The 15,080-nt window shown below is 46.0% G+C and overlaps 1 protein-coding gene across 2 annotated transcripts in view; it reads right to left on the reverse strand.

Annotated features, from left to right (window-relative positions):
* LOC311232531 (actin-related protein 2-B-like) overlaps positions 1–15,080 on the reverse strand; it is a 91,178-nt gene that overhangs the window by 35,163 nt on the left and 40,935 nt on the right. Inside the window, exon 9 of one of the 2 annotated variants that reach the window (XM_084319357.1) lies at positions 11,417–11,821. The exons of the other annotated variant lie outside the window; for it this stretch is intronic. Within the exon in view, the coding sequence (XP_084175483.1) occupies positions 11,651–11,821 (171 nt within the window). The 3' untranslated portion in view covers positions 11,417–11,650. Of the gene's footprint in view, positions 1–11,416; positions 11,822–15,080 lie in introns of those variants that run through there. 2 annotated transcript variants of the gene reach the window in all.

A 15,080-nucleotide genomic window follows, 5' to 3' on the forward strand; every position in this document is an offset into this window, starting at 1 on the left:
GGAGCAGAGAGAGGAGAGAGAGCAGAGAGAGCAGAGAGAACAGAGAGAGAGGAGAGAGAGCAGAGAGCAGAGAGAGAGGAGAGAGCAGAGAGAGGAGAGAGAGAGGAGAGAGCAGAGAGAGGAGAGAGAGAGGAGAGAGAGGAGAGAGAGCAGAGAGAGGAGAGAGAGCCTGACAGGGCGTGAGCTCGACGCTGCTCCTGGATGTTAGTCTGGGGCTGATGATCTAAACAGGCCCCAGCGTGTCTGCTGCCTCTCTTTGTTTACACGGATGAAATCTGAAACAAATGTGAACACGATACCCCCCCTGTCCCCTGCGGCGCCCCCTTGTGTCCCCTGCTCCCTCTGCTCTCTCTGCCTGCCCCCCCCCCCCCCCCCCCCCCCCCCCCCCCCCCCCCCCCAAAACAGAGACCATTTTCTGTTCGGGACCCCAAATTAATCGGATAGCAAACTGGTCAAGACTGCCCTTGACCTTGCTATTGTGCGTGTGTGTATGTGTGTATGTGTGTATGATATGTGTGTGTGTGTGTGTGTGTATCATATGTGTGTGTGTAATGTGTATGTGTATCATATGTGTGTGTATCATATGTGTATGTATATGAATGTGTGTATCATATGTGTGTATGATATGTATGTGTGTGTGTATAAATGTGTGTATATGTATGTGTGTGTGTATATGTGTGTGTGTATCATATGTATATGTATGCGTGTGTGTGATATGTATGTATGTGTGTGTATCATATGTGTGTGTATATGTATGTGTGTGTGAGTGCGAGTGTGTGTATATATATATGTATGTGTGTGTGAATCATATGTGTGTGTGTTTGTGTGTACCTCCCACTGGTCTTCTTACAGCATCACTTTTAATAACTTAAATGTTCTCCATCCGTTTCCTTATTTGCAAAACTTAATACGACTTGTAAATGTGTTAATTATTGTTAACTTGTCCGGCTGTATAATTTCCCGCGCCGTTTAAAGAACTACAGTTGTAGGCGGCTAAGTGCGCTCGCCACTAACGCAGGAGACGCTGGGTTCGAGCCCAGCTCTCGGCGTTGCTTCCGGCTTGGCTGGTCGTTCATACTAATACAATTGGCAGTGTTAGGGGGTGGGAAAGCCGGTGGGTGGGGATCGGACGTTGTGGACAGCGAACTCCTACAGGTCGGTTGGTGCGGCTGTACAGCACTTTGTTGGCTGTGTGAAACTATGCCGAGAAACATCTATCTTTAGAAACATCTCCGTAGCATAAAGACAGTGCGCATACGGCATATAATAAAGTATATAATAAAAGTCCGACAGGAAGCAGCACGTGAGACTGGGAAAACACACCTCAGACTCCCAGACCATCAGCACAGGTTCCCCCCAAGGCTGTGTTATTTCCCCTCTTCTGTTCTCACTTTACACCAACAGCTGCACCTCTCCAGTCGCCAGTCCGTCAAGCTCCTGATGTTTGCGGACGACGCCACCCGTAGGGATGGGTACCTTTCACATTTGAACCGATACCGGTACCGGTACCTGTGAATCGATACCGGTACCCAACGGTACCTTTTTTCGGTACTTTAAAAAAAAATAAAAAAAAAATACGTTTTTTTTTTTTTTTGTTATTCTTTTTTTTTTTTTTTACCTTTTTCTTTTCATGTCAACGTTCACACGCACAATATATGCTTACCTAGGATTTGACTTGATTCAACAACAAAGCAGTCGGAGCAATGACAAACCGAAAACTGTCGAAATTTAATTTACCTACCTCAGTCGTAAAAAAAAATCCAAACTTCAAATAACTACAATTTCGACAGTTTTCGGCTTGTCATTGCTCCGACTGCTTTGTTGTTGAATCAAGTCAAATCCTAGGTAAGCATATATTGTGCGTGTGAACGTTGACATGAAAAGAAAAAGGTAAAAAAAAAAAAGTAAAAAAAAAAATTATTTTTTTTATTTTTTTTTATTTTTTTTTCGGTTTCTCACTTGATTCGATACTCGGTAGTACCGACGTGTTTCGGTTCGGTGCCTCAAAAGTACCGAATTCGGTACCCATCCCTACTCATTGGACTCCTCTCTGGTGGGGATGAGTGAGTCCGCCTACAGGTGGAAGATTGACCATCTGGTGACCTGGTGCAGCCAGAACAATCTGGAGCTCAACGCTCTCAAGACACTGGAGACGGTTGTGGATTACAGAAGGTCCCCAGTCGCACTCAACCCCATCACCCGGTGTGTGACTCCCCAGTGGACTCTGTGGAGTCCTTCCGCTTCTTGGGAACAATCATCTCCCATGACCTCATCAAGAAAGCACAGCAAGAGGATGTACTTCCTGCGGCAGCTGAAGAAATTCAACCTGCCAAAGACGATGATGGTGCACTTTTACACAGCCATCATGGAGTCCATCCTCACCTCCTCCATCACAGTATGGCACGCTGCAGCCACGGCCAAGGACAAAGGCAGGCTGCAGCGTGTCGTCCACTCTGCTGAGAAGGTGATCGGCTGCAATCTGCCATCCCTCCAGGACCTGTACGCCTCCAGCCCAGGACCCTGAAGCGTGCAGGTAAGATTGTGGCCGACCCCGGCTACCACCCCGGTCACAACCTGTTTGAGACACTCCCCTCTGGCAGGAGGCTGCGGTCCAAGAGAAACCCAATGGAAAAACATGCACAAAAACAGGTCGCTAACGCTGTCGTGTCCCTGACGAAGACGGGCAGGAGCACTTGGATTGGTCCCCGGGGGCGCGGTACCTCGCCGATGCCCCTATCTGCTCCCGGCTGCCCTTGGGGGGGGGGGGGGGGGGGGGGGGGGAAGGACGACGGGATGGGTCGAGTGCAGAGACTCAATCGCATCGGCGACACAAAGATAATTGCATGTGTGTGGACTAAATACTTGCATAGACAACCAAACAATACATACCTATACTTCACTGACTCATACTCTTTGCACACAACTGCCCAGCCCTGGCCTATTCCTATTTTATTTGTACTATATTCTATTGTGCTATATTTAATTGAGTTTATATCCCATTTAATATTATTCAACATCTTTATTTACAGTTGTACAGCCCTGGCCCATATTTTATTTTATTCCATAATTCTATTCTATTCTATTGTGCTTAACTTAAGTTAATATAAAAATGTTATCTTACTCTACCTCTTTAATATTGTATTATCCTTCTGTTAATGTATGTGTCCACCAATGTCGCACCGAAAACGACCAAAGCTAATTCCTTGTATGTGAAAACTACTTGGCAATAAAGACCTTTCTGATTCTGATTCTAAAGACTTTGCCCCCCTGCGCGTAATTCACTCACAGCTCGGGCTGTCGTTGTGGTAGAGACATGATCCTAATCAGGTGTTTGTGCACCCGAGTCTCCCGAACAGGTAGAGACAAACCCTGAGTCGATCAGAGCTTCCTACACTATGGTAACTTCTGCGGAACCTACCGCATAATACCTCCGGGAATCCGCGGATTGATTGATTGAAAACTTTATTAACAGATTGCAGAATGGGTACAATACAGTACGGCTCAATACACACAATTGTTAAGGGGATGCAGACCAGAGAAAGACTTTCGTCTTGTTTACATCAGGGTCCCCCATTTTCAATTCATCATAACATATATGACATACATGACATACAGATAGACAGTACTGCTACATCTATACATTTATGACATACCAGATTTACAAATACAGTACTGTTTGTGATACAAAAAGCGTCAAAAAAAAAGAGAGTATATACATCTGACGTAGAAACTGTACATTGGAGGAGGTTGGGTAGGTGGGGGGGGGGGGGGGGGGGTGAGGAGACATGAGGGGATGATGAATTGAAAATGGGGGACCCTGATGTAAACAAGACGAAAGTCTTTCTCTGGTCTGCATGCCCTTAACAATTGTGTGTATTGAGCCGTACTGTACTGTACCCATTCTGCAATCTGTTAATAAAATGTTCAATCAATCAATCAATCAATCAATCAATCAATCAATCAATCAATCAATCAATCAGGCATTCACTGGTAGGGGAAGGTGCGGAAAAGTGACCATATCTCAGCGTAGGAATCTCTGATCGACTCGGGGCTTGGTTCTACGTGTTCGGGAGACTCATGTGCATAGGATGACACATTTTAGTTTTGAACATGTCACTTGAACACAAGGACTCAGGACGGGTCATGCGTTGTGTCAGCATTGCATCCGGTGCAATAGGCGCGTATTTAAATGAGGTAATATGGGCGGAACATGTGCCCTTTCTATACAAATGAGCCTCGTCGGAATCTGCTCGGTATCCAGAAACTTTGGCCGCCGCCAATTGCACCGACCAGTTAACGCGACGCACCTGCCGTCTTCACAGACATGGTGGTAAATAAGCGCAGATCCCTCATGCCAGCGTCACAGGTGATCATGGCAGCAGTTAATTGTTGCCAGACGCAGGCATCGTAATGCCAGGCGTGCCTGTGAAAGAATCATTCGAAGGAGAATATCACCTTTTTTTATTTAATTGAGACCGAAATCATCCAGAGATACAGGTTGCCAGCTCAATCAATCCTATACATTTCGTCCTGTACAGCCAGAATCTATGGACGGATTTTGTTGATTGAGGTTTCGTTGGAACACTAGAAAATAGATCTTATGAACAGTATATGATTTGTTCGAGAAATATAAAGCCACAGGCCGAGATAGCCTTCGCAACGTGGCGTGATTTTCTCCAAGTCTGACAGTGAACACCATTAGAAATAAGGCTAAGCACTAAACCAGGTAATTTCAAATGCTTGGTTCTGAGATTATCATACAGTCAACATATATTTCTGATAGGCGTGCTGATCAGCAGTAATGCAACATCATGATTATTATTATTATGAAGTTGTTGTTATTATTATTATTAAAGGAAAAATAACTCCTCTCCTTCACTCCTTTGGGTGCTGCATGGTTAGGTTATAATCACAATAAAGAAGGGGTGTAATATAAAATGAAATATGAACCAAGTTAAGCACAATATAATATAATTATTAAATCAAATATAGGCCAGGGCTTTACAACTTAAAGGGGAACTATCTTATAAATGGCCTTTGAGTGTTTAGCATTGTTTCCTAGCTATGTGAACTTATATTAATATGATCTATGTCTCAAAATTCTCATATTGGCGCATTCTTCCAATTCTCCTCTCACAATATTCACCCTCACTGAACTGAGTCATTTGAAAATGTGCCTATATGTGATGTCATATAGTCACTGCTGCATGTTAATGTTCAGGCGAAGACGACGCTCCGCAGTGGTTTAGGAGCCCAGGCTCAAAACAGCTCGAGATCTTGAGGTAGAAAAATGCTGTTTTTGAGGACTTGATTAGAAATACAAAACAATGAATAAAAGAAATATATATATTACAGAAGTGTTCCATAGACTCACAGGAATTGTGTAAAAGTGCCCAAATAGTGAAAGAAATAGTAAAATAGTTCCCCTTTAATAAAGAGATTTGAATACAATTAAATGGGATATAAACCAAATTAAATATAGCACAATAGAATATAGTACAATTATATGTGACATGCAATTGGAATAGGACATTACAAACATATATGCAATGACGAAAGAACAAAAACACAGGACACAATGTGTCATGAAAATACAAATTAAGCAAGCTCTATACATTACGAAGTAAACTAAATACAACATGAAATGAACAGAATACTAATGGTGAAAAATACGATATGTACAGATAAATAGTATCTACAGATATGTAAAAGGAATATGCAGGTATGTATTGACAGGTGTGGATATACTGTATATATATACATGGTGAGAATATATATATATATGGTATATACAGCATTATTGTACATGCCATCATATGGGTTATATGCAGGTGTATGAGTAGTATATAGGATTATATGCAAGTATATATATTTAGTCATATATAAATGTAAATATGCAGTATATACAGCACTGTTGTACACGCCATCATACATATTATGGGTAGACTATAGTATGAGGTGGGTATAGTATCTGTAGATACGATACCTACTGTATATCCCTTACCTACTCTCAATAGTTATACTGCTGGCCAGTATGACTTACTACCATAGTGTCTTTATACCTGCATCATTGTACATACATCGGATTAGCTAGTATACCCAGTTTTAATCACCTGTACATTGCTGGTGCACTTTACCGTTACATTTGCACTCTGGTTGGATGCAAAACTTATTTTCATTGTACTGTACTTGTGCTGCATGATGACAATACATTTGAGTCTAATGTAATGTAATGTGATCGAATGTAATGTAATGTGATCTAATGTAATGTAATCCGATCTAATATATAATCTAACGTGAATAAATCTCATCACTTTACTTCTGAACAGCAGCCTCTAATCCCGTTTTATTTAAGAGCGTGGTCGTGGCAGACGGACAGGTATTTATGTCGAGCGGCACAAAGAGACCCAAGTGAGTATTTATAAATCAATTTGCTTTTATTTAAATCAGCGGTATAGGCAGTTACACTATGAACAAAAAGGAACAAAAGGACAACCAAAGAAAAAAGAAAAAAAACTAGGATCCAGCTACAGTTAACTGAACTTGGCACTGGAAGAGAGAATTGTACATAATATATATTGTGTCGTCGAGTGCTTCCAATATACATATGAGAACCAAAAAAAAAAAAAAAGGGAAACCGCAAATACCAGCTTTTACATGGTCTCCATGGCGACCGACACCACATTCTTATTCACGTCACAAATACTTTTAAAAAGGAGCCCAAACTAAAGACCATCCCTTTGTAACCAAACCCACTGATGGTCTTCTCCAGAGAGCAGCTAGGAGGAGACCTAGGAGGAGACCGGACCGGAAGACCTGCCCCTCCAGGGAGAGAGAGGGCGCTAAACCACACTGGTCTCATTAGAAACTCTTAAAAAAAAAAAAAAAAAAAAAATGATTGACAAAATAAAAGCGTTACATTTTCGCGGCTCACCTCGCCTGACTCTCTGTGATGTCACCGTCCACTCCTTTGTTTCCTCCTAGGCTGAGACTAAGGAAAGTATAAGAGAAGGAAGGGTCGTCACGTCACCGTGTGCAGAGCGCGTCGTGTCAGTCTGTGTCTAAAACGTTCAGTTCGGCCGACGTTCCGAGTCATTTAAACGGGTTATTACCTCGGGTTGTCAGAATCATCTGCAATTTGTTGCCTCGTTAACTAGCCAACGTTTGATATAGTGATGAATATTCCCTCAGATAGCTGGCATATTTTTGATAGTTTAGGCTTCAATAGAACTGGCACTCAAAGTCCGACACCAGGCAGAGCGTAGAGCGCCGCCACTCTTGACGTGACGACCAGTCCTCCTTTTATCGTTTTATCATCAGGAAGTGATGCTATCGATCTCAGAATGAATTGCTTTATTTAGTTTTCTTATCGTTAAAAATAACTGTTGCGGGGGAGCTCCAGTAGCTCACCGCGTACCTCGAACGCTATTTCGGCGTCGGGGACAACCGTGCGCGTCACGGATCTGGGGTAGCGAGTTCGACTCCCGGACAAGCCGTACTTTCTCAGAGTGTCTTTCCCCCCCCATCTATACCCTCATTCAACCTGTTTCTGTCGGTCATACTTGACCAGAAAAAAGCGATAAACGCAAAAAGAACCAGCTGACTGGTCAAAGTTAAAAAAAAAAAAAAACGGTTGCGATGGGCAGAACTGAAGCTAGATCGGTTTCCGGCGAAGGGCAGAATGTGCGTTCCTGGGGCCACGCGCCGGTGTGTTTGAATGAAGAGTAACGCAAGAACAACACACAGAGGACACACGGAGAACAGTCCCATCGTGGGGGGAAAGGGCAAAACCCTCATTCTCCCGCCGAAGCAAAACAAAAACGTCAAATGATTCGAAACCAGGGATGTTCGATATTGGCTTTTTTTTACCGATATTGTCCAACTCTTAATTTCCGATACCGATAACGGATACCGATATATGCGGGGGAAAAAACAGAATAATTTCAGGTAATTAACATCACATATCTCTTGTCGTGGAATTAACACAACATTATGCATACTTTTGACAATAAATAAAATAAGAATTTGTTCTTACTCGCTTGCCTGGGTAAATAAAGGTTAAATAAAAGTAAAAAATAAAAATAAAAGAACATTTATTTTTGAAAAAAAAGATAGATAATTTCCGATATTACATTTTAATGACAATGTAGGCCGATAATATCGGACATCCCTAATTAGAAACAAGAAAAAAAAACGGGAGTGAAGGAGAGGAGCGTCTATGGATCCTGCTGGAGCCGAACCCACGGCAGAACCCCACGCCGCCGGTGGAATGAAATGCTTGCCGATCATCGGGAAGAGGGTCCTTTCTGTCCTCCAAGATCCACAGCGGCAGACAGGCCGGAGGAGTCCCCGACCTCTCGAAACTTTTTTTTTTTTTTTTTTTTTACCCCAAGCCCAATCGAACAGACGAGAGAGAGAAGCCTGCGAACAGACGAGAGAGAGAGAAGCCTGCGAACAGACGAGAGAGAAGCCTGCGAACAGACGAGAGAGAGAGAGAAGCCTGCGAACAGACTAGAGAGAGAAGCCTGCGAACAGACGAGAGAGAGAGAAGCCTGCGAACAGACGAGAGAGAGAGAGAAGCCTGCGAACAGACGAGAGAGAGAAGCCTGCGAACAGACGAGAGAGAGAAGCCTGCAAACAGACGAGAGAGAGAGAAGCCTGCGAACAGACGAGAGAGAGAGAGAAGCCTGCGAACAGACGAGAGAGAGAAGCCTGCGAACAGACGAGAGAGAGAGAGAAGCCTGCGAACAGACGAGAGAGAGAAGCCTGCGAACAGACGAGAGAGAGAGAGAAGCCTGCGAACAGACGAGAGAGAGAGAAGCCTGCGAACAGACGAGAGAGAGAGAGAAGCCTGCGAACAGACGAGAGAGAGAGAGAAGCCTGCGAACAGACGAGAGAGAGAGAAGCCTGCGAACAGACGAGAGAGAGAGAGAGAAGCCTGCGAACAGACGAGAGAGAGAGAGAGAAGCCTGCGAACAGACGAGAGAGAGAAGCCTGCGAACAGACGAGAGAGAGAGAGAAGCCTGCGAACAGACGAGAGAGAGAGAGAGAAGCCTGCGAACAGACGAGAGAGAGAGAGAGAAGCCTGCGAACAGACGAGAGAGAGAGAAGCCTGCGAACAGACGAGAGAGAGAGAAGCCTGCGAACAGACGAGAGAGAGAAGCCTGCGAACAGACGAGAGAGAGAGAAGCCTGCGAACAGACGAGAGAGAGAGAAGCCTGCGAACAGACGAGAGAGAGAGAAGCCTGCGAACAGACGAGAGAGAGAGAAGCCTGCGAACAGACGAGAGAGAGAGAGAGAGAGAGAAGCCTGCGAACAGACGAGAGAGAGAGAAGCCTGCGAACAGACGAGAGAGAGAAGCCTGCGAACAGACGAGAGAGAGAGAAGCCTGCGAACAGACGAGAGAGAGAGAGAAGCCTGCGAACAGACGAGAGAGAGAAGCCTGCGAACAGACGAGAGAGAGAGAAGCCTGCGAACAGACGAGAGAGAGAAGCCTGCGAACAGACGAGAGAGAGAAGCCTGCGAACAGACGAGAGAAGCCTGCGAACAGACGAGAGAGAGAGAGAAGCCTGCGAACAGACGAGAGAGAGAGAGAAGCCTGCGAACAGACGAGAGAGAGAAGCCTGCGAACAGACGAGAGAGAAGCCTGTGAACAGACCAGAGAGAGAGAGAAGCCTGCGAACAGACGAGAGAGAGAGAGAAGCCTGCGAACAGACGAGAGAGAGAGAGAAGCCTGCGAACAGACGAGAGAGAGAGAAGCCTGCGAACAGACGAGAGAGAGAGAAGCCTGCGAACAGACGAGAGAGAAGCCTGCGAACAGACGAGAGAGAGAGAAGCCTGCGAACAGACGAGAGAGAGAGAAGCCTGCGAACAGACGAGAGAGAGAAGCCTGCGAACAGACGAGAGAGAGAGAAGCCTGCGAACAGACGAGAGAGAGAGAGAGAGAGAGAAGCCTGCGAACAGACGAGAGAGAGAGAGAGAGAGAGAGAAGCCTGCGAACAGACGAGAGAGAGAGAGAGAGAGAAGCAAGCAAAGACCCTGACAGAAACGAAGCAGACTGGCAGGAGGTTTAAAAAAAAGAAAAAAAAAACATACCTCCTAGGGCAATATACCAATACTGATCAATTATAGTCTTTCTGGGTGATTGTATTGTGGGATTTTGTGTTTTTTCGCGATGCACACATTTGTGAAAAAGTTGATATAAAGTGGGATTTCTCATGAAATTCTTTCTGAAGCAGTGCGTCGTCAAGTGAAACTTCAGTTTGGTTTTTGAAACCGTATATCCCATCATCACGCAGTTCAGCGCAATGCTCGTCCAGTGGGACAGATTCCTCAAAGTTACCTAAAAGCAGATATCATCATATACATCGTCGTCATAGTGGTGGCTATTTCTCTCCATATAATCGGCCAGCTCTAGTACCTCCTCTGTGTTGGGGTATCTGATAACACCCCATCTATAAACGCTTCACTAATACTAATACTAATAATAATAATAATCAACTTCATCTCAAAATAATCCCAAGGTCACATTTTTCTTTTGCCAATTCAGGAGGGCAGGTGACAGAAGTGGTTGAGCTGCAGTCGGTAGGGGTGGGAATAACTGAACGATAACAGTCTAGAATCACGATACCGCTCTCCGTTAATATTACATCGATGCACGGACAACATATCGGTGCATTTGATTTAGGCTTTTAATGAAATGCCACGTAATGTGTCCATTAACTTACGCTTTTGACACAAAATAGTCCTTCAATGACTGATTCAAGGTCCACAAATTGCATCAAGTAATTTATTCATGGCTTTTTTTTTTTGTCAAGAAAAACGATCTATCTAAATCAGATTGTGAAAAAATATCATGGGCATCAAAGTGCAATAATAATTAGGGCGTTCCAAAGCATCAAGAATATCGATATTTTCATATCGTGGCCCGAGTATCGTGATAATATGGTATTAGGAACAGGTGGATAATTCCCAACCCTAGTTGGAAGCGCTCCTTCACAACCACCCCCATTACCCCACCACATCATCCATACCGCACCCCCACCACCTCCATCCATCATCCACATCATCCATACCCCAACCCCATCACCTCTATCCACATCATCCATACCCCACCACCTCCACATCATCCATACCTCAACCCTACCACCTCCATCATCCACACCTCAACCCCACAACATCATCCATACCCCAACCCCTCTATCCACATCATCCATACCTCAACCCTACCACCTCCATCATCCACACCTCAACCCCACAACATCATCCATACCCCAACCCCACCACCTCTATCCACATCATCCATACCTCAACCCCACCACCTCCATCATCCACACCTCAACCCCATCACCTCTATCATCCATACCCCAACCCCACCACCTCTATCTACATCATCCATACCCCAACCCCACCCCCTCTTCTCCCATCTTCCCTCCTCGCTCTTGGAAGAAGACGTGTGCATGTATGAACGAGGTGGCTGATGACCATCTAGGACCGACAGGAGAATGGATGTCAGGTGGCGGAGCTGGGTGGAGGAGGAGCTGGGTGGAGGAGGTGTTGTTGTTGGGTGGAGGAGGAGGTGTTGTTGGGTGGAGGAGAAGGAGCTAAGCGGAGCAGCTGGGTGGATCCAGGGCTTCCCTGCGCTGGGCCCTTATCTGACGGTGACTCCCAGCTTCTCCAGCACACGCATCCCTTTCTCCTCGTACTCCTCCCTGGTCAGCCAGAAGTTGTCCTTGTCCTTCATGATGTCGGCCAGCACGGCCCCGCCCAGGAACACCATGTGCTTGCGCCTGGGAGGGTCCTCGATACGGATCTTGAATTTCTGCACGAGGAAGGGGGGGGGGGGCGGCAGAGGGGAGAGCGTTAAGGAGGAGGAGGAGCCCTAGCTCTGCAAATGCATGTTCCCCATCTTGCTTGTGATCTCAGCCTTCCTACCGTCTTAATAAAGAACCTTCTCTCCTGTGTCTCCCTCAGCCCTCCTACCGTCTCAATAAAGAACCTTCTCTCCTGTGTCTCCCTCTCAGCCTTCCTACTGTCTCAATAAAAAACCTTCTCTCCTGCGTCTCCCTCTCAGCCTTCCTACTGTCTCAATAAAGAACCTTCTCTCCCCGTGTCTCCCCCTCAGCCTTCCTACTGTCTCAATAAAGAACCTTCTCTCCTGTGTCTCCCTCTCAGCCTTCCTACCGTCTCAATAAAGAACCTCATCTCCTGTGTCTCCCTCTCAGCCTTCCTACCGTCTCAATAAAGAACCTTCTCTCCTGTGTCTCCCTCTCAGCCTTCCTACCGTCTAAATAAAGAACCTTCTCTCCTGTGTCTCCCTCTCAGCCTTCCTACCGTCTCAATAAAGAACCTTATCTCCTGTGTCTCCCTCAGCCTTCTTGTATCAAAGAACCTTCTCTCCTGTGTCTCCCCCTCAGCCTTCCTACTGTCTCAATAAAGAACCTTCTCTCCAGTGTCTCCCTCTCAGCCTTCCTACCGTCTCAATAAAGAACCTTCTCTCCAGTGTCTCCCTCTCAGCCTTCCTACCGTCTCAATAAAGAACCTTCTCTCCAGTGTCTCCCTCTCAGCCTTCCTACTGTCTCAATAAAGAACCTTCTCTCCAGTGTCTCCCTCTCAGCCTTCCTACTGTCTCAATAAAGAACCTTCTCTCCTGTGTCTCCCTCTCAGCCTTCCTACCGTCTCAATAAAGAACCTTCTCTCCAGTGTCTCCCTCTCAGCCTTCCTACCGTCTCAATAAAGAACCTTCTCTCCAGTGTCTCCCTCTCAGCCTTCCTACTGTCTCAATAAAGAACCTTCTCTCCAGTGTCTCCCTCTCAGCCTTCCTACTGTCTCAATAAAGAACCTTCTCTCCTGCGTCTCCCTCTCAGCCTTCCTACTGTCTCAATAAAGAACCTTCTCTCCTGCGTCTCCCTCTCAGCCTTCCTACTGTCTCAATAAAGAACCTTCTCTCCCGTGTCTCCCTCTCAGCCTTCCTACTGTCTCAATAAAGAACCTTCTCTCCTGTGTCTCCCTCTCAGCCTTCCTACCGTCTCAATAAAGAACCTTATCTCCTGTGTCTCCCTCTCAGCCTTCCTACCGTCTCAATAAAGAACCTTCTCTCCTGTGTCTCCCTCTCAGCCTTCCTACCGTCTAAATAAAGAACCTTCTCTCCTGTGTCTCCCTCTCAGCCTTCCTACCGTCTCAATAAAGAACCTTATCTCCTGTGTTTCCCTCTCAGCCTTCCTACTGTCTCAATAAAGAACCTTCTCTCCTGTGTCTCCCTCTCAGCCTTCCTACTGTCTCAATAAAGAACCTTCTCTCCTGTGTCTCCCTCTCAGCCTTCCTACTGTCTCAATAAAGAACCTTCTCTCCTGCGTCTCCCTCTCAGCCTTCCTACTGTCTCAATAAAGAACCTTCTCTCCAGTGTCTCCCTCTCAGCCTTCCTACTGTCTCAATAAAGAACCTTCTCTCCTGTGTCTCCCTCTCAGCCTTCCTACTGTCTCAATAAAGAACCTTCTCTCCCGTGTCTCCCTCTCAGCCTTCCTACCGTCTCAATACAGAACCTTCTCTCCCGTGTCTCCCTCTCAGCCTTCCTACTGTCTCAATAAAGAACCTTCTCTCCTGTGTCTCCCTCTCAGCCTTCCTACCGTCTCAATAAAGAACCTTATCTCCTGTGTCTCCCTCAGCCTTCTTGTATCAAAGAACCTTCTCTCCTGTGTCTCCCCCTCAGCCTTCCTACTGTCTCAATAAAGAACCTTCTCTCCAGTGTCTCCCTCTCAGCCTTCCTACCGTCTCAATAAAGAACCTTCTCTCCAGTGTCTCCCTCTCAGCCTTCCTACCGTCTCAATAAAGAACCTTCTCTCCAGTGTCTCCCTCTCAGCCTTCCTACTGTCTCAATAAAGAACCTTCTCTCCAGTGTCTCCCTCTCAGCCTTCCTACTGTCTCAATAAAGAACCTTCTCTCCTGTGTCTCCCTCTCAGCCTTCCTACCGTCTCAATAAAGAACCTTCTCTCCAGTGTCTCCCTCTCAGCCTTCCTACCGTCTCAATAAAGAACCTTCTCTCCAGTGTCTCCCTCTCAGCCTTCCTACTGTCTCAATAAAGAACCTTCTCTCCAGTGTCTCCCTCTCAGCCTTCCTACTGTCTCAATAAAGAACCTTCTCTCCTGCGTCTCCCTCTCAGCCTTCCTACTGTCTCAATAAAGAACCTTCTCTCCTGTGTCTCCCTCTCAGCCTTCCTACTGTCTCAATAAAGAACCTTCTCTCCTGTGTCTCCCTCTCAGCCTTCCTACCGTCTCAATAAAGAACCTTATCTCCTGTGTCTCCCTCTCAGCCTTCCTACCGTCTCAATAAAGAACCTTCTCTCCTGTGTCTCCCTCTCAGCCTTCCTACCGTCTAAATAAAGAACCTTCTCTCCTGTGTCTCCCTCTCAGCCTTCCTACCGTCTCAATAAAGAACCTTATCTCCTGTGTTTCCCTCTCAGCCTTCCTACTGTCTCAATAAAGAACCTTCTCTCCTGTGTCTCCCTCTCAGCCTTCCTACTGTCTCAATAAAGAACCTTCTCTCCTGTGTCTCCCTCTCAGCCTTCCTACTGTCTCAATAAAGAACCTTCTCTCCCGTGTCTCCCTCTCAGCCTTCCTACTGTCTCAATAAAGAACCTTCTCTCCAGTGTCTCCCTCTCAGCCTTCCTACTGTCTCAATAAAGAACCTTCTCTCCTGTGTCTCCCTCTCAGCCTTCCTACTGTCTCAATAAAGAACCTTCTCTCCCGTGTCTCCCTCTCAGCCTTCCTACCGTCTCAATACAGAACCTTCTCTCCCGTGTCTCCCTCTCAGCCTTCCTACTGTCTCAATAAAGAACCTTCTCTCCTGTGTCTCCCTCTCAGCCTTCCTACTGTCTCAATAAAGAACCTTCTCTCCTGTGTCTCCCTCTCAGCCTTCCTACCGTCTCAATAAAGAACCTTATCTCCTGTGTCTCCCTCAGCCTTCCTGTATCAAAGAACCTTCTCTCCTGTGTCTCCCCCTCAGCCTTCCTACTGTCTCAATAAAGAACCTTCTCTCCAGTGTCTCCCTCTCAGCCTTCCTACTGTCTCAATAAAGAACCTTCT

The sequence above is a fragment of the Notolepis coatsorum genome (genome assembly GCF_963971535.1).
Source record: "Notolepis coatsorum genome assembly, chromosome: 7".
NCBI lineage: Eukaryota > Metazoa > Chordata > Actinopteri > Aulopiformes > Paralepididae > Notolepis > Notolepis coatsorum.